The 27,961-nt window shown below is 38.8% G+C and overlaps 1 protein-coding gene across 4 annotated transcripts in view; it reads right to left on the bottom strand.

The window, feature by feature from the left end:
* Positions 1-27,961, bottom strand: part of STXBP4 (syntaxin binding protein 4) — a 65,227-nt gene that overhangs the window by 12,977 nt on the left and 24,289 nt on the right. For 3 of the 4 annotated variants that reach the window (XM_027882431.1, XM_027882430.1, XM_027882432.1), the window contains 6 exons: positions 27,360-27,425; positions 21,895-22,071; positions 20,428-20,544; positions 19,842-19,891; positions 18,543-18,676; positions 2,920-2,977 (listed from right to left, as the gene is read on the bottom strand). In XM_027882431.1, coding sequence (XP_027738232.1) covers positions 2,920-2,977; positions 18,543-18,676; positions 19,842-19,891; positions 20,428-20,544; positions 21,895-22,071; positions 27,360-27,425 — 602 coding nt within the window. Of the gene's footprint in view, positions 1-2,919; positions 2,978-18,538; positions 18,677-19,841; positions 19,892-20,427; positions 20,545-21,894; positions 22,072-27,359; positions 27,426-27,961 lie in introns of all 4 variants that reach the window. The other variant, XM_027882433.1, reaches the window with a different exon arrangement.

The following is a 27,961-nucleotide window of genomic DNA, read 5'->3' as shown; positions in this document are numbered from 1 at the left end:
AGGAAAGTTACATTCTCAATGGAGCTGATTCCTACCTACTGGTGTAATTTTTGTCCTTCTGAGAACTGATAATTTATATTATATTAGTAAGGCTCCTGAACTTGCTTTTTTCCCCCAATGCACACTGAGCTGTAGCTCATTATAGTTTACATTACAGTTTGCTATCCCATGGTAATCCCTGGCCTTAATGCTCAGCACAGACTCATGTCAGTTTTAGCAGTCTAAAAGTTAGTTTTCTCACACTTGCAGCACTTTGTGACCAATCCTGGCAAGCTGGTTGATTGAAAATAATTTACTGAGACTGAACTGATTTGCTGAATAAAGGGGCGATTTCAGAAATTGTCATAAGGTGAGGCTTCATGGGCAAGATACAGCTTTCCCTGGTAGGTACAGGGAGCTGCTCAGCCCCATGTAAATGTTTTATTCATGTCAGTTATTCACATAAGTGGGTTTCACTTTAGTGTGTAACACAAGCCAGCTGGTTTGCTTCTTTTAAACTCTGATTTCTCATGCACTTCATATTGCTACACCCCTTCAGAGATATTTATGGAAATTTCACAGCAAGCTGTCTCAAGCTTATGTGCTATTAAGATTCCATTCTGGGGTGTTTACTGCATTAGATTTATAATGTATAGATTTATGGACTCAGCTGCTTGATAGCCCAATAAAGCATGTTGGAACCGAAGGCAACTACTAATTAAAATAATATTTGATTGTCTTTAGCATACTGTAAAACTGCTGTGGATTTAAACAAAGCTCCTATAGAGCCTCACAGCCAACTGCACAGCAAGAAAACTGGCAATTCACATCTGAGAGCCGTTCAATTGTGGCACCACTTTGGGAATGTTTTCCTATTTGTATACATGGAACTGGGCTAGTGTTGAAATACTCTTAAGCCCCTCATGGCTTTGGCTGGGCTAAAAATGAAGGAAAGGATTCCAAAATAGAATAAAAGGATTGACATTCACAGCCAAAGAGAACAAGAAGGTTACAGCATTAGTAGCGGGGTTGTGAGGTATCAACTATTCTGATAATCCCCATTTAAACAATTAGATTAAATCCTACTGGGAAGGATCAGTGGCTAAGATGCCTCTCAAGCTAAGTTCCTCCTAGAAAAGGATATTTTCAACGTTGGTTTTCTCCTTGAAATCTCCACCATTGGATGTCAGAAACAAGGGACTTATGCAACCCCTGCTCCTTGCTCCAAACTGAACTTTCTCAGATGACTCTGTACACATCACACGGTGTAGTAAGAGGGGTGAATTGCCAAGCATGCAAACAGCCTGGCTTACACTCTGCAAAGGTTTTTGGAAACAGCCATCAAAGCAAAATAAAGAAAGAGTTAAAAATAAGATAAGTTGCCATGATGTGCTATTGAAATGCTCAGTTAATTCCATTCTAATGAACTGCATTGACAGCTCTGAGCACCACTTGTGGTGACTCCACTCAGACGAAGTTCTCACCCATAAAGGGTGGTTTCATACCCTTCTCTCCCATTAAAATGGGTAAATTTGCCTTGCCTGCCATGCAGAGACTGCCAGGCAAAACTTTATAGGACAGACTACAGAAGGTAAGAGTGATGGCAAAGCCGGGGCTCTGTCACTTGCAGTGCTGGGAGCACATGGAGAGAGGGCAGAAAATTCATGATTTGTTAACAAACAGATGTGCCAAAATTCCTAAAAAAGCTTCCTCACGTGAACTCCTGAGTTCAAATCCGTAGTTTCAGCCAGTGGGGATAACACAGTAAATTAGGCTTCCAACACCTAGAGTAGCTGAGATTCTACTCTTGCTAATAAGCATCTGGTTATCACCTCTGCAATGGCTCAGCATCCAAGTGCAGAGCTCAGGAGGAAATGCCTGCACCCATTCAGCAAATCCAGCTTTCTGCTGAGTCATCCAGGTACCTACTCGAGGGAGAATCACAGCAACAAACCCAAAATAAAACAGAAAAGGGGAGGTGTTTCAAGAACGTGACATTTCTTCTATTCTGATTCTAAATTTTTCTTGCCACTGTTGATAGATAACACTGTCGTCAAGCTCAGTTCCCAGTCACACAGGTACAAACCCAGGGTACTACCCAGAAAAGAATCCAACATCCACCTCAACTTCCCAACTGTCCTATCATGGCTCCCTGTATGAACAGACAGAGCCCAAGGGAACAGTGCTCTATTTTAATAGTTGCTCTTGTATTTATTTCCATTGCTGCAAAATTGGCTTTTAATTCGCTTTCGTTTCCTAAGTTATTTTTCTACCATTTTTTTTTCTTTTATAAATCTTATGTAGTAACCTACATCTGTCTGGAAAGAAAAGCCACCCTTTGATTAGAGCTGGAATGCAGGATCATATACAGTGTGTTTGGAAACCTCTGCAGAAAAAAAACCCATGTCTGCTTTAATAGATCTTGCTGGAGGCAGCACGGGGTGAGGCAAGGACAGCAGAGCAGTGTGCTTGGAAAAAAAAGGGAAAAAAAGGTCCCTGCTTTTCTTGCCTAGTTAATGCATCAAATTTAATGTTATCTACCTGACTTTTGTAAGAGTTTGGGATAAAAGTAATTTATTTGCTGCCCTCCCTCTCTTTTCAGAGATTTCTACAATCCACCTGCAAAATGGCATCTTTCTGGCACCTCTAAGAATTAAGCTATATGCAAATTTCAGCAGCTAGAATAACCTGCTGTTAATTAAATCCATGATATATATATGGAATGGAGATGAATTGTATTTTTCACCATTTGCTTCAATTGTTTAGAGGAATAATAAAAAACCCCTATTATACAAGTTAATATTCACTATATTCTGAAAAAAACCAACAGCACACAGTACAATGTACAATAAATATCTCCTGTAATTCTAGGTTTAAAACTGTGTTTAGTTTGATGTGCTTTTATTACTACTCTGACCCATTTTCCCCAGAACTACTCACTTGATAAAATACTTGATTCCATCAGCTGTATAAGCCTCTTCCCATCCATAAGGCAGACCTAAGAGGAGATAAAGAAATAAGATGTCTCTCTAAGCTCAAGTGACACACAGAACAGTTCTGAGATAGTGAAAGTTAGACCACTGTAATTGCAAACCACGTCATAAAGAGATTATAAATTCCTACTATTTTTGCAACAATTAATAATGTAAACAATACAATTTAACAAATATTTGCTGTGCTATAAACCATTTCATGATATTTTTATTATTAGAATGATGAGTAATACTTTCAGTAGGATACTATACTATATCCCTTTAAAAAGGTAAAGATTTGATAGGAAAATTTAATTTTTAATGACTATTTGTTCAAAACCAATTTTTTGTAGGGCTTGAAAAGTGCTGGAGAAAGAAGCATCAGTCAGTGTGTAAAAATGCTCCTGCTTTTGGGATACTGTACTGTAAAGTATATAAAGTGCAAGGTCCTGAAAAAAAAAATTGCTTTTTTGGGAGACCAGAAATATATATATATATATAAAATTTAAACACGCGAGAAAAATTGCTCCGGAGGAGTTTTGCTTTGCAAGTCATCTCGAAATGCGAGTGCCTTAGGAGTTAAACTATTTTTGTTCCAGCCCAAGTGTATCTCAAAGACCAGCTCATTAGAACCATCTGTGAGCTTGCTTTAGATGGGAAGCTTTGATTTGGGGAATGTGCTGGACCGCACGCACCATCTGAGCTCTGGGAGCTGCTTCCCACCGAGGGCTGCCCAAAGTGCACACACACACACATATATAGATTTTTTAAGATTTCTTTTGCTTCTGTTGTCACACCTTCGTCTCTAGTGGGTCCTTATTTTTTAAAAACCTGGAGGGGGGTAACCTCAGTTCTCCAAGAGACACTTGGCAGATTGAAGCAGGTACAAACCATCTGAGGAGGAATTATTCCCTGTAGGCACCAAGGGAAGAGCACCAAGAAACCAGAACTCCAGAATTCAGGAAGGGAACTTGAGAGGTCGGGATAAGAACAGCACCAAGATTATTGAGTGCAGCTTGAAAAAGCCCATGGGGTTAATTTTCTTCCTCTCACTTTTACCCCATTAGTCACTTGTCTCAGGCTTCTTCTCATTTTCAGTTTAGAACAGATCTACACAATCTGTTCCTCAAAACACGCCACCTACTACCTTGCAGAGAGAATAATCCACAGCCACTTCCCTTTAAACACAAGGTACCTGCTGTGGAACAGTTTTCAGGCTCTGACTCCATTGTGAAGGAAGGAAGAAAAGGATGTTTCAAGTTATAAATATGCTAGACATGATCACTAGTTCTTCCTTCCTCTCCCGTGAAAGACGGGACCTTCATTCAACATGGATATTTTCTGATGATTTAAATGGCAATAGGATTCATCCTTCAATTGCTTCCATCTGCCCTGGCCTTTCCTCATTCGTGCCTGCAACATGCACATCCAAAATAAATGACAATGGATTTGCTCAATTATGAATAAAAGCTCAGCATCTGCTCTGTGCTCACATGGATCCCTTACATCACCTCTTTCATTCATCAGTGATAATTACACTTTTTTCACTAGTGATCTGATTAAAATGGTGTCCTTTTTTTCCCCCCCTTCTAAATGAAGAACAGCACGTAGGTAGCAATGGCAACTGAGGTCCTGTATTCTTAACCACTGAAGACAAATGCTTTTTAAAAACACTGAATACATTTGTCACCTAGAAATGGAACTCTGGAGCTATCTCCACAGCTTTGTTAGCCTTTTTGACTTTATATGCATTAGATTGTATATCCTGTCTGTTCTTTGCTTCAAGGTTCCGCTACATCTGTAGGTTTTTAAATCCTTTGATTTGCCACATTTTTACTCTCCACTAGTTTTTCACTGCTGTTCGTTCCCTTTACTCCTTTCCTTCCCTTTCAGATTTGTACTTCTATTTCTTGTATTTCCCATGGTAGCCAGGAGGCTCTCATGTTTTGCATCCCATTTCCCCCGACACCATCTCCACTTCCTTCAAGCTCGTTGTCTCCATGAATCATTCATAAGTTGTTCTACTTCCTCGTGCTCTATTTTTTCACACCCTCCAGGGTCAAATTTGTTGTCTGTCCCAGGACCTGCTTTGAAAGACTGCTGAGCTCTCACCTGGAGTAAATGGGAGGTGAAACAGTCAGAAATATAGTCTGAAAGATACAGGTTTTAGCCCACATAAACTCCAGCAATCTCAGATTTCCTGCATATTTATAATTTCTTGTGTGAACTGCTACAGTCTTTGATGAATCTTCATAAATAATAAATCTCGGCTGCAGTTGTCTGCATAGATCATCCTGAAAGATTACAGATTTACAGTATTTAAAAACTAGTTCTTTTCAGCAAAAAATACAGGGCTCCTTGCTATTCAAATATTTGTGATTATTTACCTCCTGGAAGGTAAAGCTGCAAAAGCAATTGTGCATGCAAAAGGAAGAACAGTCTCCTGGGAGAGTGCACTTCAGCCAAAACACATTGTAAACTACCAGCATTTTGTTCTGAGTATATGCATTTAATTAGGGTTAGTGCAAAAAAAAAAAAAAAAGAAGAAAAAAAAGAAAAAATAAGTCTATAGTTCTATGTGAAAAAAGACCAACAAGAAACCAGTTGCTGTTGTTTGTGCCCCAGCACTGCTGCAGCTGGTCCCAGAGAACCAGGCGGGATCCCTGGTGACTGCTTCCCTGCTTCCCTGCGAGATGCCTGCTGGGATAACCACTGCTGGAAAGTCAACATTATATAAAGCTGAAAGGAAATGAAGCCCTCGGGCAAACAGAGTCCTCCTGATCCTTGGTAAGTGCGGAGCTCACGGATCTTTAGCACTTCCCTGGGTTAACAGGGCAAACAAACTGCACCAGCACTGGCACTGGGTGGGCTGCAGGAAGAAAGATGAGCATCAGCCCAAATTATAAACTTCCATGAAGTGATAGTTATTAAAGGTGGTACCTCCTGTTCCCAAGGCAGAATGTTTGTCCTCTCCCCCCATAACAGCTGCACACAGCATTGATCAAAGTGCGTCTCTAAAGGAAAAAGGGGGAAGTACAGATATTAGGAAAAAGCCTCGTTTTCCCGGGTTATCAGTCATCAAACCTATAAACTAAGCAGTAATGCAGCTGTGTGGGGCTTTTTTCCTCAATAAGTTAGTTAAAAATTATTACAGCAAAAGGTTTGTGGAGATCAGCAGATGAAGCCAGTAAAGCAGATACCAGAGCAGAATACTCAGTCAACTCAAAGCTGCAGTTATTTCCCTAACACAGAAACACTGCACTCCAAATACCTTCCATTTTGCTTATTTTCTGATAAAATTACTCAAAGGAAATGAGAGATTTAGAGACTGTAGTAAGAATGGTTCAAAAAAAAAATGCACTGTGCACTAGGATTCTATCTAGATTTGGCCTATTTAGATGTTTCAAGATAAGTATGTCCTTAAGTGCTTTATTTTGGCCTTGAGGCCAGACTTTAAAACCCTCCTTCCATTACAAGCAGGCAGCAAACACCAGCGGTGAATTTGGAAGGAGTGCTTAAGGACAGCTGCCTACCAGCAGTGCAAACCTCACCCTAAACACTCTTTTGTGAAGCACAAACTAATTTCCAGCATTGTGCACAGCTCTGTTATCCACCATTAAAAGGATGTCTGGCTGCAATTCCTTTCCTGTTAGGGGCAAACAGCCTCGTGGCTGTACCTGGAATTAATATCAAGTATCAAGCTTAAGGGATGTAATGTCTATCTGGAATTCAAAAGCCACATTGTGCAAATATTCTGTTTCACAGTGAACCATTCTGTGACCAACAACAGAAATAAGGATGTCTTTTTTACATATCCTTTTACAACTTTTCCAGTTGTACATATCTTTTTAATGTACAAGAGTATGGGCTAGCTCATACCCTTTATTTATCTCCTTGTGATTTATTTATATTCAATATTAGAGTCTCAAAAATGATGAGTTTTTCTTAAGAAACAGGAATTACCTGCTAAAAGGATTTCTGATATCCAAGATGTGCCACAGGATATTAAACCCAGTTTTCTCTGTCACTTCATAAATGTGGGTTTGAATTCTAATCTCTTTTCAATAGCCACCCATTTCAGCTCTTATCAACACTTCAACCTTCCTCATGTGGCCTCAATAATGCAGCAAAATTTGTTAGTGAAGATTTCCAGCGCCTGTGGCTCTTCCCTTTTGAGCTTTCTGGGCAAAGCAAAGGGGATGCAAAGCTGAAGGTCTGACTTGGTGGTTCTAAGTTATCTGGTCTTGGACTCCAGAGTGCTACTGGAATATGGGAATATCCCAGATAAGAGACCACAGGTATCACATGATGTGAGAGCAGCAGCAGAGGAACTTCTCTGTGATTTATTTACTTTGACACAGCTAAAGCAAAAATTTGTGGAGAAATATCCACCCTTGTTTGTCGAGCGTGTTCAGTGGGGTGCTGGCAAAAAACCAGTCTTTTGTTTTTTGGAGGCTATCAATAATATAAACTGTATTTTATTGCTTATTTGGGAATTAAATATGAACAATCAGATTCAGAAAAACAGAAGTGAGTGTGCACTTCTGGCATTTGCTTGTGTGTCACTTTATACCATTTCAAGTGCTCTTCCCAAAACCAATGTGTTTCCTTTCATGAATAATACTCTGCTAAGGGGACATTCCATTCCTTTCTTTCACATATCAAATTCCATTTTAAAGAAATTGCTTTTTTCCTTTTGTTGTTGGTAATTTAATAAAACAAAGATGGAGTCAGTAGTCTTCCAGTGGAGACATCTGGGAAATACTAGCAACTGAGATTTATGTTAATTTAGAGTATGGCTGGCAGATTGGCTTGTCTCCCTTCAGTCCTGTTCCTAGAAACCATGCTTCAGGAAAAATATTTGTCTTACTTTGGATGTTCAGGGCGTGGTGAAAGATGAGTTTGTGTGTTCCCACTGCCCATAAATCACAATAGATTGACCCATCTATGTTGGCAAACTCATTAATCTCCTATTAAAACAATTACAAATCAAGTTACAATACAGAATGAGTTATTAAATAGTTTGCTTCTCATGCTGAAGGATTATATGATCAACTTTTAGATCTTCTTGGTAATTTTGAAATTACAAACCGTTAAAAATGTCTTTCTTCTAATACTTGTTTGTGAATAGCTTTGTTGGTACAGTTAATTAGAAACAGTTTGGATACAACAGCAATTGAAATATATGAACAATGACCAGTCAACTGACTGATTTAAGGAAATAAGAATGACCTCAAACAGTGCATGTGATCAGACATTAGTACAGGAATATTCCTCTCCTACTTAACAAGGGAATTCCACATTTAGAACGAACTCTGCTCAGTGTGTGCATTTAAATCCTTCAGAAATGAGTGAGAGCTGCATTATCTGAGCAATGAGGTTGCTGCGATGTGTCTTCAAGAAGGATAATTACCTTTAAAATTGGACCTTTTCAGAAGCTGAATATTGGAAATGCAACAAGAAAAAACCAAACTGCGTATTTTTCAAATAAAGACTAATTTCCTCCAGGTCTGTAGGTTCCAAGTAATTCAGACAGTTATTAAAGATGAGAAGCAAACAGAGGAACTGATGCCTATTTTTACCTGTGCAGGAGGTCAGGAGTCAAAGCACAGGTGATGTCATCACCTTTCAGGAAAAAGTAATGAATTAACAACTTGCATGGAAAAGAACCACGCTTATTTCAATGTGCTTCTAATAAAATCAGTGTTTATCACATTTGGCTTCCAAGGCCTTTCCACACACCACACATTTGATATTCAGATGTTAAACAACCAGTTTTGAGGAGGACAAGATACCATGAAGCAATATGTCCCTCACCATTACTGTTATTTTAGTTAGTTATTTATTTAGTCATTAAGTCAAGAGAGCATCAGCCCTCAAAAGCGAGGGATAGTGAAAGCAGGAAGGAGTTTCAGACCACCTCGTTCTGACCAAACACTGGGTTTTGCATAATCTACCGGCTCTTATTATTTGCTTATAAAAATGTTCTTAACACCCTGATTATCTGTCAATTCTTTTTGCATTTTTCACCTACACTGCTTCTTTCTCAAATGTACTGCCTGTCCAGTGAAAATGCAAAAGAATGCAGTGACCAGCTACCCCCAGATTATGTTGCTCATTGTGGTTGAGAATCTGTGGATAAGGTGGAGGCAATACAGAAAAATCAGAAAACTGCAGAATGCAGCAATCTACCAATTCACAGAGAAGGCTGCTAAGAAAAAAAAAAAAATCCTAGCAGTCCTTATCCTCCAGTGGCTCCCATCTGCCTTTAGTTTGCCAACTCTAAGATGTTTTATTTGTGTTAAAGGCTGCAATAACAGAGTCTCAATTAGTGACACAGCAAGAGAAATGCAGCACCCTGGGATCACAGAGCTGGGAGTGCTCCCTGGTAAGGTCTTAAAAATGGTAAAAGCACATTTTTGTCAGTCTTGTCCAGCTTTTAAAAAATATTCCTTTCATATATCCTATTCATTTTAGAGTCTCCCACTACTGACTGTTAACATGGCATTGTCTATTTGGGATTAGTCAAGAACACATTATTGCTTCCATTGCTGACTGAATACACTGCAAGTTCCAAAGTAATTTTGGATGAATATTTGCATAAGTGAAATTGAAATTCATTTTGTTTATACCTGTGAATCTCAACCTGCTGAAGAGAAGACAGAAAACACATTATCAATCCTCAAATTAGAGAAACAGCCCATCACTGGGGAATTCTATACCAATGCCATTAGGTTAAAAACACAGTTAAAATCACAGAAGTAAGTACTCTCTTGAGAACGTTCTTGTTCTCAATTGGTACAATCCACTTTCAGATGATTAAAAAGAATCTGGAATACCACATTCTTATTCCAGGAATACAAGGCTCTGCACACAGGGCTGTCACAACCAGCTCTAGGAAATAACTGTGTGGCCCAGCTCCAAACTGTTTCTTTTTTCCTCAGTTTCCCTCCTTTCTTGCTGCCCTGATCCCTCTGTTCCAGAACTCAGCCATCTCCTCCTTCCCTTACTGGATCAACTCCTCTTGTCACCATCTATTGTGTGATCCACCCACTTCCATCACTGTCATCTCACATTGCTCACTGACGCATGTGATCGTTAAATATAAGTTTAATTAGAAAGCATTCATTGGTAGCAAATTAAAATGACTGGCTAAAATTAGAATTGAGCAGAAATTGTCTGAGATTTAAAAAGCAATAGTATTACATGATAGGCCTTTCTTGCTAAGTAATATCTTACTTTTTTGCACTGATGATGAAATTAAAACTGCCCAGGGGGCTGGAATGAACCACCTACAATTGAGAGACAGAACCACTCTCTGCTGAGCTCATTTCACAGTAAGTACAGACCAAAGTAATACTTTTTCCTTTTGCAGAAAAATTGTAAAAATACATCAATTCAAGATATCCTTTTAGCCTGATACAAAAAAGCCTGCAGTAACACCGAAGTTAAAGAAGGGGTCTACTTACAGGAAGATATGATTTTAAAGCCAACGTATTTTAATAGTAATGCTAAAAGTTCCTAAAATCTAGGATACATGCATTTTGTTTCTTGTTATAAATCTGAAAGGAAACAAAAAAATGCACCGTGTGCCTCAATTTAGCAACCTGGATTTTACCTGAACTGTAAAGGTGACATTTACAGGTAAAGGTAAAATTGTGTTTTCAAACACAATACCCAGAGCAATCAGTAATGCAAGGTAAAAATCCCCATCCCACTGCCAGTTAATGATCCATATGCCTCATGCCATGAGGTAACAGATCCAGTATGAGCCATACACGCATTTTGTACCTCTTTTAGATCTCCTTCATGAGCACCAAGCAATTATGTTTTCCTCTTGCAAAATTCTCCTTGAAATACACTTTCAAAAAGCTTCCCCTCTCCTCCTTGGCAAACAACTTTCTCTGTACTTCTTCCCATTTAAATTATCACACTTGTGCACCATGCATGTCTAAGGAACTCTGCTGGCCCTCAGCTTCTCACTCCTACCTACTGAAGGAGAAGTGAAAAAATGTGACAACTGCAGGAGCTGACAGCAAATCCTCCCAGCCCTCCGAGACAAGATGAACCCTGATAGCTCCAGCACACACTGAATTCCCAACAAAGGTCTGCTCATCCCCCCCCTCCCCTTGTCAGCTTCAATCCAGAGCTCTCAGGATGCTCGTAGTTGTGAAGCCAAAGAAAATTAACTCAGCACTAGCTGCCAAAAGCCAACACTTCTTTGGTTCAGCTCCACACTGTCGGGTTGGGTTATTTGTTGTGCAGGTGCTCCCTGAGGGGGGTGTGGACACACAGAGCCATGGAGAGACGTGGGGGTACCCCCCTCTCCCCATCACCAGCTAAATCTGAACTGGGCTTGTGAGTCAAAAAAGAGGGATGTCAGCCCTGAGCTTGGGACTGAGAGCTCAAGGTTCAGTTCCCATCTTACCACCTGCATGTTTTCTGAGTTTCAGGCACTGATCTGGGACTGAGACCAATCCCTGTCTCACCTGTGTCTCTCCTCTGACTGGTGAGCAATTTGAGTCTCCACACTATGGAATTCCTAAGTTTGTTTCCTCCTCCTTCATGTCAAAACACAATACTATAATGAAGGTTTAATACACTGAAGTGCTAAGCATTATGTCAACAGAAATTAATAGAAAGGCAATTTAGGAAGTATTTACCATCCAGTAAAATTGTTGATTCTGGAGAGTTTTGACTTCAGTCTCCATAGTTACCAAGAGCAAGTACAACTTGTAGGGGAAGAGGCAAAAAGTAAATTAATTTTTTCGTAGAGGGGTCACACTATGAACTAAACGAGTCTGTAGTCTTTTAAAGGTCTGCTTTTTAATGAAGTCGTCCTTAAGAGACGCTGGAAATTATCCTAATGAGACTGCAGTAATCTTGTTAGGTCATCTACATTTTAAGATATTATTATATCACTTGTTTTTCATTATTAAAATGTTTTGATTTGAAAGTCAGGACAGACAGTGCCTATTCACAAGCTGACTCATCTTTTCTCATTAAAGGTAAGTGAATGGAGAGAGAATAATTTGCTTTTCTAGCAGCAACAACAGAGTTCTGAAATCTAGGTCACCTTAGAGAACTGTCTTAAAACACAGGCTTTAGACATTGAATTGTGATTTTCCTTGCTGTGGAACATGAGGAATAACATGCATATACAGTTACCAATAAATCAGCATGCAACTCCTTCATAATTGATCCTCTCAATATATTTTCTGATTTGATCAGACTAAAAAATTATTCCATCCTTATTAGTGTCATCTTTTATCTGCCTTCTCTGCTTGCACATAATTACTGTAACGTTCTGATTCTTGGACATCAAATTAAACAAGCAGGGTCTGATTTCTGGGCCCTGTAACAACATCTACAAGTAAGACCAGTTGGGTGAAAACAATGTCATTTCTCACACACATTGAACAAAATGTGGGTCTGGTCCAAGGAAGGAGGTTTTCAGGGATAATTCAGGATTTAAAACCCATCGGTAAACAGACATTTCCTTGAAATGCCATTGAGAAACAGGATTAGAATTTTGTAGGAGCTTGACTAACTGGATCAAATGTTTGAAATAAATAGGGTGCAAGGGAATAAAGACAACAGCAAAGTGTTGTATGTGAGGTGTGGATAATGAGCTGCACAGAAGGAAGTGGGTACACCCAGCTGCCTTTGGTTGTGGGGCACAGGAAAGCCCAAACTCCCCACAAACCAGGAACATGAAGCTACTGGAACAAGGGAACACCATTCTGCTGGATTTTAAAGCAAACAAGCTTATTCCAGTTTTGCCTCCCACAGGAAGGTCCCAACTGCAGAATTCAATACGACTTTGATGAATTGGAGAGGAGTCAGAGAAATACAAGAGTGAGGAAGAAAGGAAAGGGTAAGGAAAAAAAATCAGCTAACTGGTATTATTTATTTGGGGAACAGAAAACAGAGGGGAGACACTACATGGCCTTCAAAGGTGTTAAAAGCTGCCACAAAGAGAAGATAGTGGGGTGTTTTCAATAACTCCAGGGGTCAAGACAAGCAGTAATGAGCTTTAACTGCAACGAAGAGGATTTAGGCCAAAGGAAAAGGTTTCCTAATGGCAAAGATAATTAAGGATGGGAATAGTTCGCCCACAGAGGTCGTGGGATTTACTAGACAAATACCTGTTTGGATTAATGGAGATATAATTCATGTTGCTGCAGGTACATGGATGCACTACCTGACTGCTGGAGGTCCTTTCCAGCCAAATCTTTTCTGATTCCTTGGTGGCAAAGTACTGAGTGCTACTTTTACAAACTTTTGTGTGATTTATATTACACGCAGACAGTTCTTCTGCTTCCCATTTGCAAGGCATTTTTATGTCTTGTGTTCACAGAAGTAATACATTTTAATTTTATCATGTACCAAAAATCTCCTCTTATCTTCTTCTAAGCCTTTCTTGTAAACCCAAGCCAATTCTGGGCACAGGAACAGGGTTTAGATTATGGTTTTTAGGCTTTTTATGCAGCATCTGAAGTCACATCCCAATAATAAAACTAAAGCCAAACAAGACAACATAGCCAAAAGGTGAAAATGCAGAAGGTTTTGGGTTGGCTTTTTTTTTTGCCTTCCTAAAAAAACTATTCAACACTGATTTGGCTTCACTGGTGTAACTTATTTCCATAACATTATAGGCACTGCTTTAAAGTATAGGCATGCACATAAGTATTACTGTTTCAGTAGTGTTGATGTTACAGCTCAGCATTCTCACTTTTTTTTTTTTTTTTTTTTTTGAGTCAGGGATCACTACCCAACCTCAAAAACTCTCATAGATTATCATAATAAATCTTGTAATTGAGAAGAATATAAAAGTGCCCAGGTTCTGCAGACAAGCTGTAAATTGGTCATGAGAGTTCTGCGGTTCAGTGGCTGACGACAGAACTGAGCCTGGAAACCACAGCTGTAACTCTAAATTGCTCTGAAATATGTGGATGACTGTGCATTAAAAAATTAATGTGGATCAAGCACACAACACTGAAACATTGCATCAAACATAGAGTAACACAGAACTGCAATTAAAAAAAAGCAACAGACCCACTGTCAGATAATTGTCTGTCTCTGTTCTCCAATCTGGACTTCTTTGTAAGTCATTCCCTTTCCTAAGGAAGATTTTCAGAAGGTAAAGGTACCACCCAACACATTTTTTTTTAAAATGTCAACTAGGTAAGACTCAACAGCAAAAAGTTCATTGAATAACTTAATGTTATTACTTTTGACAACAGTGAAATTACCTTCCCATTAAGTATGTTTGTTTTGAGGAAAAAAACTCCAACCTTCAGGGACTTGCAAAACCGCACAATTTTTCTTTGGATAAAACAGTTGATAAATTCTCTTTTGGGAAAACTCACCTGTTTTGTTGTTGTTGTTGATCAAAGTTTCAAAGGAATAATGCATTTTAATTTCACCAAAAGTAATATTTTCTAATGAAAGTACTGTCTCAGAAAGTGTTTAATTGACAAACAAAAGCTTTTTATCTTTAAAGCACGCAGCACTGATTTTAATTCTTTTGCTAGCAAAACACTATTAAAAAGGGAGCTGTACAGCTGTGTTCAGGATATACACTGTATAATTTAATAGGCCTCTTCTATTTCTGATTTCAGAAATTCACTGAAATATTTATGGCCTTGCCAGAACAATGAATACACAGAGTTATGTCCTTAGTTATCATTAGGCTGCTCCTTCCCAAGCAGCTCTTCCAGTAAGAAAGAACAGGCACAGTTCTAGTTTATTAGCTGAAAGAATGTCAGAGGTATTCCCTCCCAATGCGAGACTCATCCCCACAAATTGGATCTTGCAGGAAATAATTTTCTCTCTCTAATACTAAAAATACATGAAGGCAAAGCAACATGAGTTTCAGTAAACCTGAGCAATCAGCCAGTACTCCTGGGCTCAGCAGAGGACACAGATTTTGATATTCAGCCTCTGCAAATGCATCTTTAATATCACCGACCCAGTAACAGGAGTCAAGTTAACCAGGACACGCCTGTCTATGCTACAGTTACATCTGGATTCTGATGTACAGGCATAAAAAAGGGGATGTGGAACAGCCCATGTTTATATGTCAGTTCAATAGAAATTCTCCTGATGAACTACAGCCAGTGACCTGTGCCAAGTTACAGCACTGCTGTGCACATGAGATACAAGGGTCACAAACAAAATAGCAATAATCATTAATTCTGTTGTAATAAACACCAGGCCTGCAACAAATAAATACATGAAATGGGAATACTTAGCAGTATTGGCTCTTCTCAAAATAGCAAATTTGGTATTTGTGAAGATTTGCCTGCACTGCCTTATAACTTAGCTCCACTCACACTGTTGAAAGAATGGGAAGGGATAACTGAAATGTCCCTGACTACAGAATGGTTTTGGCAGTTGAACATAATACAGTTGAAAAAACCCTGAATCAAAGAAACTGCTAAAATTCTACATTTCAGTTTTTCATGCCTGAGATGTAAGACACTGTGGCCAAAAATCAAAAGCAATTTAACTACCAAGAGACCAAGCACTAACTGAGCTGAGCACCAGCAGATTCCACTGCCTTCTTTTTATCCGCTCAGCATCCAAGAAAAACGAATACAAAAACTGGGCAACTGAACTTCTGCCTGTAGGGTCTTGGACATCAAAGGCACAGCGACAATTGTGACCAGCAAGATCAATATGAGCCAGGTAAGCAGGAGTTTTGGAATCTGTATTAATTTGGAGATCATGGCAGTGAAATTCAGCGTGACCGCCATGTGTCAGATCCCAGGCTGACAACAGATCAAAAGGGACATGATGGGATGAAACAGTCCAGGATGCACTGCTTGAGTTCCTGCCGACTGGAGAAGCAGGCTCCATAGCATTTCATGGCTACAGATGCCTGGGATTATATCTACAGGAGTAAGACTGTATTTTTGGATGGAAGTTTCAGAGGCAGAGTGAGGAAATCAGCAGCCAAAATACTTGAAAGCTACGTTAAACCAGTGCCCAGTTCAAAATGCCGATTGCCTGCTATTTTATGGGGAGATAAGTATGTTCCAGGGTTAATCAGATTTTGGCCATTACCAGCATCAAGTGTATTTCTTTTCTAATTTTGCAATAGAAAAGAGGAAAATGCTTTCTCTATTCTTTTTAGCCTGATTTGCACCATATGGTCTACTAAGTGCAGGCAGCAACTACTTTTAAATGCTGCAGTTCTTCCACTGAGGCATTACTACCCTTTGTATGATGAAAGTAATTTTATGTCTTCAGGAGATCCTTGCATTCTGCAAAGCAGAATGGCCTCTCAAGACTTAGTTTCTAAAAATACCTACAACAGCCTTTAAAGAAGATGAAGAATGAATCTTTCAAGGGATGAGCCTGATTATTCTGTTTATTGCTTTGTTATTTGCATTTCAGGATCTTGAGGATCCTGCAGTAGTAAGCATTGGAAAATGAGCTGTTGGTTTTGTGGTTTTTTGGAGGCTTTTTTTCCCCTCAGAGTCCTCACTTGAAGAATTGCCAAACTGCCTTCACAGAGCTGTCATTCAGCCTGCAAAGCTGAAAACCGATCTGCAGCACTATCACCAGGCAATATGCACTTGAAGATTTTCAGGAATACACTGAACTTCTTCAGTCTTCTTCCCTCAGGCAAAATGTCTTGCTATTACAGAAGAAGGGGATGGTTCGTGGGGGTAATTGATAAATATGTCATTTTGACCTGGTTGTCAAGGATGATCTTTAACAAAGGATGCAGTTTTCCTTTGGAAAGAAGCTCCACAACCTTGTCTTGGCACCCGGACTTAGTTTCACATGTACTGTAAATGAATCAAAGAGGTATTTTGGTTGGGGCTCCTTTCCTTCATATTGCACAAAATGAAGCAAAAAATGAAGGAGAAGTTCTTTTCAGAAGGTGAAATTCATCACGGTGGCTTCCCAGCCAGACATTCTCATCCACTGAGCAACATCAAAAATATCAGCTCCAGTTCTCTAAGAATTCAATAATAAATTGTTATGTTGGGGACATTTTTCTGGAAAAAAAGGAAAACTTTCAGTCTGCAGTGCAATGTCTTTGTTATTTTTTTTTTGTCTTTGATATCTGATATTTATGAAATGCCACATCCACAAGAGCCCCCTTTTTATGACAGCCCATCTGCAAGAAAACTTTCGATCACATGGGGAACAGTGAGTGAGAAGCTGGCACAGAGGACTGCAGACAGAATGCTATCAGATAGTTACTTTGCCTTCACTACTTCTTTTTTTGAGGGAAAGAGAGAAAGCAAGAGAGGTTTAAAGCTTTAATCTCATACCCAAGCTCGTCAGAGCCTAAAATCTATCTGTAATACTCTCCAAATCAGAATGAACTCAGAAAGATGACGTTCAATCTTTAAATCCTTCTCTGCAGACCTATTTTTAATTCTCAGGTTCAGAAAATGGATCCCTGCTGTGGCTCCAGAGCTTTCTAACATGTATCCTACCTATTATGTTTGACACAACCACAAGTTAGAATTCAGTTGCATTTAGAACTAAGAGTTTTCCTTGCACAGTTTCCTGTGTAGGGTGATAAGACCAACTCAGTGTGACAGAAATACCACTGTCACTAGTGGAAAATCAATTGTCTCCTGTCTTGGTCGCTGTTATTTTCTTTCTCTTCTACCAGTAACTCTTAATTATAATATTCTGGAAACTTCTGAATAAATTTTAGCTTCTCATTTTGCTTTCTTTGGACTAGAGGGATGTAATAAATAAATGCCTCACAAATAACGTCAAATAAAACATTTTCCATGTCTTGAAATATTTTTTCAAACAGAGTTCTTCAGTCCCCTCCTAAATTAATTCTGAAACTATATAAGATATTCAAATCTTTGATACAATAATTATTGACAACCATAATTAACCACCTTTCCCAAACCTCCTGTGGTTTGTACCAGGCCATTTCTTTTTTTTTTTTTTTTTTATCCATCCATTTAAGATGGATTAGAACTGACATGTCTGCTCAAATGTGATCAAAATACACAATCATTTTGATGATCTGAACCAGGGATCCTACAATAAGCCATAGCTGTTTCTTACGTTTCCAACTGATGTAGCTTATTACTCAACTCTCATGAATTATCATCATTTTTACCAGCGGGAACAGCTTCCTGTTAATGACCTGAGGATATACATGGATATCTCCAAATGGAACTGCTGGCTACATTCACTCCCTACAGCAACAACATCTTAATGAAGACACTTTGATACATGTTAATGCAAATCCAGCACAGAAACAAGTTGTAAATATTCTGGTATGAAGAAAAAGAGCATTAAAGTAACGAAATTCTGCTAGTTTTACATGATTCTGGGAATCTTCATATTCCTCACTTTAGCATTAATTTTCTGCTTCAAGTTTTTCAGGGAGAAATGTACTCTGGAATAACTTTATATTCTAATTCTAGTTTGATTAAGATGCATATCGAACTGACACTGAACCTGCACTATCCTCCGGTTCTATGAATGATTTATTCTGCCAGTTCCCATCCAATTTAGAATCAAATTATCCATCTTCTTTGGCTGATGAACTGATACCAGATTTCAGAGCACACAAAGATGCACACACTCACTCACAATCTACTTCCAAAATGGCACGGACAGACTTGGCAAGGTCTCGGGCTTCTGCTGCAAGAGCGGTGGTGGCGGCAGGTCCGACCCTTCCCAGCCGTGCAAGGAGTGCTTTAGTGGACAGCGTTGCTCTCCTGTCACTAAGAGAACAAACAACAGTCAGTGTTTCTTTGGAAGATGATAAAGGAAACTGCTGCTTTTGATACAGCAAACCTGTGTTTCCAGGTTGGTTTTGGTCTCACTGCATGAACAAAACCCACTGATGCTACCAAAGCAACGGGTTTGCCTCAGCAGCAGCTCTGTGTGTACAACAAAGGGATTTGGAAAGCTCAGTTCAAATCACAGTCACGGCTCAAAGTGCAGCATCAAGAACTCAGGGGGTGCCAGGGAAGGAACCTACTTTAATGGAATTATTGTATTAGCATCTAAGAAGGGACACTGCTTTACAGGACCCAGTTCTTATCTTTGGGGCTGCTACTGAGTCAGTTTGTCACCTTGGCATTGTGTTTGATACTTAATCCATTTCCTAAAATAACCTCTATGAACTTTATAAAACAGACAATATCACTGTTGTGCAGTGCCAATAGGAACTGCTTTTCACTGACTATCTGCAATATCATCATTGGTCTGAACATCTATTTTTTTTTATTTAAATAATGTTCCAGCTCACTTCCCTTAAATACATTTGATTTCCTCAAGAGCATTACTGAAAATGATCACAGGACAGAGACCAAATAACTTTACTGTTACAAAAATATTAATGGAACACTATCTGGGATAAATAAGTTACAATCATGTCAATATTCTGAAGGACAAAAGGCTGCTGAAATCTATTTAAATATTCATAGGCAATATGCCCAGGATCTTCAATAAGATCAACTTCTTTTACAAGAAAAGTAATAAAATGTAAATGGATATGCATGTTATCAATTTATTTATATGCTACTGAATTCATCATGATGCAAAATCACTTAGGCAATTCTCAAAAAAAAAATTAAAAAATTATAACCCACTGTTAAGGTTCGTTGCATTTTAACTAATCCTGAGTACATTATAATTACTTCATGGAAACATCCAGACAACCATAGCTATGTAATTACTAACTGTTTTAATTTAATTCAGAGCTTTTTAATGAAGCTGTATCCTGAAAGCCTAATTTATAATTCATGCCATTCCCTCTCCTCCAATAAAATGACACTCAGAACTATCCAGCAAAAATATAAGGAAAAAAATAGCTACAAGAGATTATTTGGAGACTTGGGAACAATAGTAGGGTTTTCAATATTAATATTGCCATTTCATTACCTTAAAAGTGTTGAGGAAGTAGAGTTATCTGAAAGTATTTCATGCACAACCTGTTGGCCACAGTCAAGAAGTTAACAGTTTAGAGATGGACACAGTCATAAAGTTAATACCTTAAAATTTAATGTTCTATTTGGGTGTGGGTGATCTGATTTGCAATTAAAGAGTCTAGTTTCTCCCAGCTAAAAGTGTGAAAGTAAAAACCAAAACATTATATTTACTTCATTTAAAGGGGTTATAACAACATCCCTTTTATCGTTGTTTCATAACATTCTTAAGTATTATCAAATATCAGTTTTTCTGCCTTTTGCTTCTTAGGAATTTCACAGAAATTGATATAGTTTGTGAGAGAAACAAGTGAAAAAAATAAGTTTTAATATGATCATTTCCACTTGTTTAATACAGGAAAACATAAAGATTAAGTAAATTCCTGGATGGATCTGTATACCTGTTGACCATCTATATTTCTAGCAATGAAAGGATCCCTGCAAACTAGTTCATAGGCAGTTTACTATGCTTATTGTTCAGAAACAAGGACACAAAAAACTTTTCCAAATAAAATATTGCCAGAAATGAAAGGCAAAGTTACCTCTACAAACTGTAGCAATTTTTCAGTAGCCACCTCAAAGGTCTTCCTTGCTGATTCTGATTTCCTCAGCTGGCAGTCAAGCACTGTAACTCTCTTTCTCAAGTCTTGAATGTTATCCTGGGAAAGGTATTTTAAGGCTTTTATTCTAATAATTTCCTCCCATGGCTCAAACAGATAACACGGTGTGAACTGAAAGGGATGCTTGAAATGTTTGACACACTCTTTCCTACATTTCTGGAAAACATGTCACTGCTCCTGAGGCAGGAATGCCTGACCTGCTGGCAAAACAGCTCCTAACTGCAACAAACTTTGGCAAATCATATAAAGGTAAATTAAAACTGGAAGATAATAACATTGATAGGGCTGAAAATGAAGGGAGTTTTAACTGATTTATGAATGGATCAAAAATCCAACCTGATGGCGACAGCATCTGTCAGCAGGGGGGCATAACGAGCCAGTATGTGAACAAACTCAGTCCTCCAGTTTGCAGCCTCACAGCCTTTGGCCAGCACAATGATTATGGCCCAGCCTGGAGGAAATTACCCCCTGGGATTTCTCTGCATGCACTTGTGTAACCTAATGATCAGTGTTACGTATCCCTCCCTCCTTCGGCTGTGGGGAACGTGAGCCCGTTCAGATCAAGTCCCGGAGGCTCCAGGTTTCAGGCTGAGCCCCTGTTTGTGTGAGAGGAGCACGAGGAAAGCCTTCACATGGGCAGGTTTGTTGAGCTGAGCTGTCTGCTGAACGGGGCATCTGGAAAGATCTCTCCAAAATTAAGAAAATGTCACTATAACTAAAAACAAACTTGTACATCGCGCTGTAGGTGGTCATTCTGAAAGCCCACTATCTACTCCAAAACTCTCACAAGAAATCATCATAACCCAATTATTGCCTTTACAAGAAGCAAGTACAGATATTTGTTTGTATGCATTGTACAAAGCAGCAGAATCAGCATCACCCTCAATGTCAGGGAACGTGTTGATTCAAACACCTGAATTAAAAACAATTTTTTTTTTTTTCAAGATTAGTAGCATTTAAGTGATTATCTTGATTAAATCTAAATTTACTTAAAGAATGGACTGGACTTTAGACTGTTGTTATTTGCCTACCAGAAACATAAACAGGAAGGCCATTCTTACATGAATACAAACGAAGATGTGTAGCTTTTAAAGACAATATACTTGCAGCTCAGAAAGTACCCCGTGCTTTAATGCTTGAGATGTGCCACTCTGACCTATGACCCACATATGCCTGCAGCTCCTGTTTTTCCAGCCCGAAGATATCTGGATAAAGGAAGACTCGTACACTCCACATCACCCCTTTCCCCACGCATCCTCCCAGTTATTGAATAATACAAGACAAACAGTGACCTACTTTAAGCAAAGCAGATGAAAAGAAAATGAAAACAAGATACACGACAACAGCAAGGAAACCATGGCAACCATGACAGGCGACCGCTTTGCTTACTTTATTTTGGCCGGAGTGATCGGCGAGCTGAACCTTCAGCTCTCCAATTTCAGCCTCCAGCAGTCGAATCACTTCCTCATAGTCCATCTCCATGCCCCGCGCCTGCCTCTGCGCGGCCTCGGCGAGGTGGATCCGGCTGCGCAGGGCTCTGGTCTCCTCCACGGCTGCCTTGGCTTCCTGCAGGTTACACAGTCCCACTGAAGGGTTACAGCTCCACTGAACAGTTACAACTTCACTGAACAGTTTTACAGCTCCATTGAACAGTTACAAGCCCAGCTCACCAAGAAGAACGGGTTGAACTCGCAAGCGCCGCGGTTGATGTCAGGGCTACCTGTCAGTGTTTACGGCTGGATGGTTCGGTTGATAGTTTTTTAAGAGTAGGGATGTGTGAGCTAAACCCAGGTATTTACAGAGACAGAATTTGCCTGATAAATTAAATAATGAAATCTATAATTACTGTAAATGGAATGAAAGGTTTTGTAGAAATGCACCAGGTGCTGTTCATCTGCCCCCTCACTTCCATACTAAAAAAATACCTTACTGAGATATTACTTCCTTTTATTATTATTATTATTATTGCCTGAATTCACACTCCAGTGAGTATCCTCCAAGGTGTATATCACCCAGGCAAATCTTTGGTTTTCCACTCCAGTCAGACCTCACACATCATGGAGATGGACTCTTAATGCAAGTATTCTCAAGATCATTTGCTTTTTTAAAATTTATTTTTCTGCCTTGTTCCTGCTCCTATATCTTTATCCTGTATTATCACAGAAGAGTGTTAAATAAAATGTATATATAAATAATGTATGGAAAACAGAAAAGCAGAAACTGCTAGCTTTTAATGCAGCTAACATAATCCTTAAATGCAAAATCTCATTTTGAGAAAGATACTACTCAGCTCATTTCACAACTGCATATTAATTCAAGTTAATTTTGATTTGTAAATTTAGAAAGTCAGACTAAAGGTCTGGACAACAGATGAGTTTACACACTAGGAATAAAACAAACAAACTGCTCATAAAAATGTAGACATACAGGGTCACTGGCACCAAAACCAATAAACCTTTTTTCCCCCCTTAGCTTTTAATTAATCTGTGAGAAAAGTAACCTTATATAAATTTTCTGAAGAATTAATGTTCCAAGCCTTAAACACACAAACACACAGAGGCTTTTTTTGTACAAATTCCTCAGTTAAGGACACTTAGGTGAGTATCCTATTTCTAGTCCACCTATTATATCTTATTATTACAACTATATCCTGGTTGGGAATTGAACTAGAGGGAAAACAGGTGGTGGAAGAGGAGAAACACACTATGACAAGTAGGAAATAACCTTCTAGAAAGTAGGCTTGAAGTCACTGTTTCTGAAAAACCTAAGTGACCAAATCTCCTATTTTTGTGGAAGGACTGGCATATAATATTTAAGAGGTGCCATAATAGAAATGTCTGGAGAGGTCAGTTAAGCTTACAAATGCAGATTTAATTCTTCCCTAACATGGAAGGTTTTGCTCTGTGCAATCAATATCCTTCAAGTCATGTTTTCCTGTACTTTGTCATAATGTTTCTTCTGTAAAATGATCTACTAATCTCAGCTTCAGATGACTTTTGACCTGTACACTGTTAGCCTGAATGAGCAATATAGTTCAGGCCAGAGGTCAGCTCATCTCAGTGACATAAATACAGGACATCATTTGCCTCATATTTGCAACGGGTCTGCAATAAAATACCACTGTGCATCCCAGCCTCTTAAAAAATACAGCAGGGGAGGTGATCCCACACGTAGAACAGCAGCATCAGCAGTGAATACAGGTGACATTTGTGTTGTATAATTTCGAGGTTTCTGTTACAGATCGCAAGCAATAAGAGATCCGTTTAAATGATCTTTAATTTGACAGCAGGTAGAATGATTTTTTTTTTTCCCCCTTTTGAAAGCCTAAAGCATGAAATGAGCCTCTTCTACACTTATTCACCTCCACCTGGAGACACAGACTATTCCAAAGGTGATTGCTCCATGCCTGCCTGTTATTTGGTGAGTTGGTTTCATGGTTGTCTGCTCGCAGCGCTACGAGCAGCACAAGGGTCATTACTGAGAGCACACTAGAACAAATCCACCCCTCCTTCTAGCTGCTCAAAGCAATTCTTTTTCCTAGAAACAATTCAGAGAGCACAGGGACTTCTTAGAAGTTATGAATCTATACAAGCAGAGGTCAAAATTACTGCCTCTGTAGAGGGCACGGTTTTGCCACTCTAAGAAACAATACGACTCGACAGCAAGAAGAGCTGGGCCCTGCTGGTACAGAGCTGTGAGCCTTCAGCAACAAAGGAATCCTTCAGAAACAGGTTGGAGGTGGGAAAAAAACCCTCTTGGAGACAAAAGGGAAAAGATGCTCTGATGTTAAGTTTGACTAATATAAATGAATACAAAGCCTTGACAAAGGGTGGCATCTTAAAAACCCACACACAAGAATTATTTAAATAAATCGACACCAGAAAAGTGAAGGGAAAATTGCTATAATGAAAAGGGAGGTCTTCGTTTTGAAATAAGACCTCCTTGAGATAAAGGTTTAATCTCATATAATCCAGAATTGCCTTTACTCCTCCATTGTTTTTTTTTTTCAGAAACTCAGTTGTTGAATATTAATTTCTCTGTAATAGCAGACTGAGTATGACCAGATTTCAACAGTGAGAGACCTAAAGGAATAATTAACAAACAATGGCTTCTTACATTACAATGAAACAATTACACACACTACAACTGAATTAGTAAAATTTTCTGACAAACCAGAGCTGTTTTCTGGAGCAGGGAGGCACAGAGGGAAAGGATACCACTTCAACCAATAAGAAACTGAAAGCTGGAGGAGAGAAATCGAACCCTTACAAAGTTTCAAGGTAGTTTTCTTCCTGTGCCAGGTTCTATTTCTGCCTTGGATAAATCTGAGTGTCTGGAGAAGGTTTTATCCAAGTAATACTCCAGCCACCACAAACACTGGAACTAAAATATTCTTTTGAATGATGTGAAAATTCTAGTTACAGTTCGATTATATTTAGCCATTAATTTTACAAACACTGTATGCTGAAAAGTTAATGAAATGAAAATAAACCAAATACTTCTTTCAGGCAGGGCGAAATAAATTAAAAAAAAATAGCAGCCATTCAAAGCCCCTCTTTTCCCCTTAGAAAAAACGAATAGAACAGCAAATCTAAGCCCTGTGAACAACGAGTCCAGCAGTTTGGGATACCACAAGCAGCATCTTCACAACCTTTCTCATTTACTAAGTTTAGCTGAGGTGCTTCAGCTGACAATAACTATGGAAAAAGCTGTAGCACAGAAGAGATCATTCAGGTTGATATGACCCAGGACTTTCAGGCAGCACAGGATACAGTCAAACTCCTCCAGGAGGACAAAAGACATTACAGAGTCCACATTCATGCTGTTGACAAGACTTCAGGGGTTCAAAAGCACCTCTCTGTGTTTTGTGCCAATTTCATCCCAATTTCAAATTAAAAATAGATCAATTTGTGTATTTTAGTTGTCATACATCAGTATTAGAAAATAATTGCTATTTCATTTCAAATTTAGCAATAATTCTAATCCTAAGAGCTCATCCATCCCTCCTGTCAGCTACTGATTCAAGCACTGTTTAATGAATTGGTACTAACAAAGCATGTTCATTAACCAGAATATCTGCACCCCTGTCTTAATTAAGCTGTAATCTCTGCAATTCACAATTAGTAGACAACAGCAATACCACAGAAGATACTCCCATATATGACTGGTAGCCTATAAAACCTTGGTTTTTTTCAGAGGAGCAGTGATTTAAAAAAAAAAAAATGTTTAAATGACCCTGAATTCAGAAGGTTTTAAGCACACACTTAAACTGGGAGTTTGTTTACTTTGGTTGTTTGTTACTTTTAATCAGGCCGTTAGGGCTCAGTAACGTCCTCATTAACTCATTTCAGGAGCTGGAAGGCATCACAAGTTAAATGGAAACTTGTAACCTAAGTAGCCTATTTTTAAAAACCTTTGTATCACTATGAATTGCACTGTTAATATTGGTTCCAAGTGACAGAAATATATATAATAATATAGATATATATAAAACAATTGAAAATGCACCAAGCATAAACAGAACTAAAATTTCCATTAAAAGCCCACTTGTAGTGCTTGTAATTACACATATTTTATTATTTTCGTTTCACTTCACTATGTGGAACCTTTCCAAGGCTCACTGGAGAGGATCACTATTTATCCCCGGGAGGTTTGCACGGCAAAGCTGGACTTGCACACCACAGGACAAGTACCTGAGAAAAGTAAAAGTGCGAGGACCTCGAGTGGTGGCAAAGGGGCATTGCTGGTGCTTAAAACACCCTCTCAGACCGGCCTGGTCCAGGTCTGCCTTCCCAGTAAGAGCAGGTTTGCACCGGGCTTTTTTTCTAATAGCTTTAGTCTAGACTAATAGGCTGAACATCTGCTCTGGTCTGAGCACCCATTAGTGAATGGAAACGTGAAATGCACTGTTGGAACACACTGCCAGTTAAATTTTATCCAGAAGATAATCCAGTTTATTTCCCTGCTGTCCCACAGTGGAACAAGCTTTCAAGGAGCTCCCTTATATTCAAGGAGCAGAAGGTAATAATGAAGGTGCTCAACAAATCGACATATACAAGCAAAAATATAGAATACAGCAGTAGCTAGAAAGACTTTTTAAACTGTATCTTGCATTTTTACACATGACATCTGATGGAGCAGATATTCCCTATAGGTTTCTCGTGGCTATTTGTAACAGCACAGGAGAGAAGAAGGGCAGGCAGCTCATTAGAGGAAAGGAGCTGACAGGATATTCAGGAGAATCAGGGAACAGCAAAGTTACTCAGGTTTGAATCCAGGCTATAAATGACATAAGACTTACATGCAATTGGAAATTTCCTTTAAGAGACACAAGAAGGCTGAGTTTTGTAAGAAACTGTGATTTCTTCCCTCATGATTACACATATATTCGGAGGCAGAAACAAGGCATTCCTCACAAAATCCTTACCACCGTTTCTTTTCCTGGTAAATGTCAGGTAGCACTGTTAAGTGTGTCTATTTTTTCATGCTGAAGACTCTGGCTGCCATACAAAGTAGTTAATGTTAGGACTGTCAATTAGGGACACTGTTGCCTAAGAACAGCAAAATCACTTTTACATCATTATCCATCTTCACTGATCCAGGTTGTCTTAGGGTTCCTGCCTCAATTCTACAGCAGAGGAGTATTACTGCTCTAAAAACTGAAGGATTAACACTCTCCACATCTAATCAAAAGGTTTGTAGCAACAAAAGAACCACTCTGTGTTGAAATCAGTGTGAAAGTATAGTCAATATGAGCATCAAGACACAAAGAAGTGCTCCCTTCTCCCTTCCACAAGAAAACAGTTAAAAAAATTTAAAAATAATAATTATAACTTTAAGAAACTTCAACATACTTGCTTGACTGCTTGTAGCTGCTCTGTTAACTGTTTCTGTGCATTCACAGATTCAGACAATTCTTCCTGTTTAAAAAAAAAAATAAAAGAGGAAAGAATTAATAATTCAGTCTAGAAGAGAAGAGTTTTAAGTCCTAAAACTCAATCAAAACTACAGGTAGCAATACTTAAATTCTATCCATGTATGTTCTGCCTTCTGTACAACTTCTATGTCTGTTAACAATGCTGTATAATCAGAAACATACGTATTGAGAAAGTTCTGGTGGGAATAATAAATAATCATCAGCTTTTATAAAACCTGTGACAATCCCAAATTCCCCCCCTGTAAAAGCCAGCTCTTCAGTGAGTTCAGTGATACTGGTTAGGTTGCTTGGGCATTTGAGGATTATTTACTGAACATTTCTGGGATAAGTGGGAAAAGAGTGTAAGAAATGAGGCTATTGCAGATTAATCATTGTCAGTTTTCAACATTAGCAATTTAGGGACTCATGATAAGCATTCTCGGCTTCAACACTCAATGTAAATTGGGTTCTTTCATTTCAGTACAAAGCTTTCAGAAGAAGAATCCTTGTGCACAGAACAAAGCACAGACTTTTGGCCAT

This window comes from Empidonax traillii, unplaced genomic scaffold (genome assembly GCF_003031625.1).
Source record: "Empidonax traillii isolate 1590-97213 ecotype Southwest subspecies unplaced genomic scaffold, ASM303162v1 scaffold105:size1093405, whole genome shotgun sequence".
NCBI lineage: Eukaryota > Metazoa > Chordata > Aves > Passeriformes > Tyrannidae > Empidonax > Empidonax traillii.
This window is presented reverse-complemented; position numbering and strand designations above follow the sequence as displayed.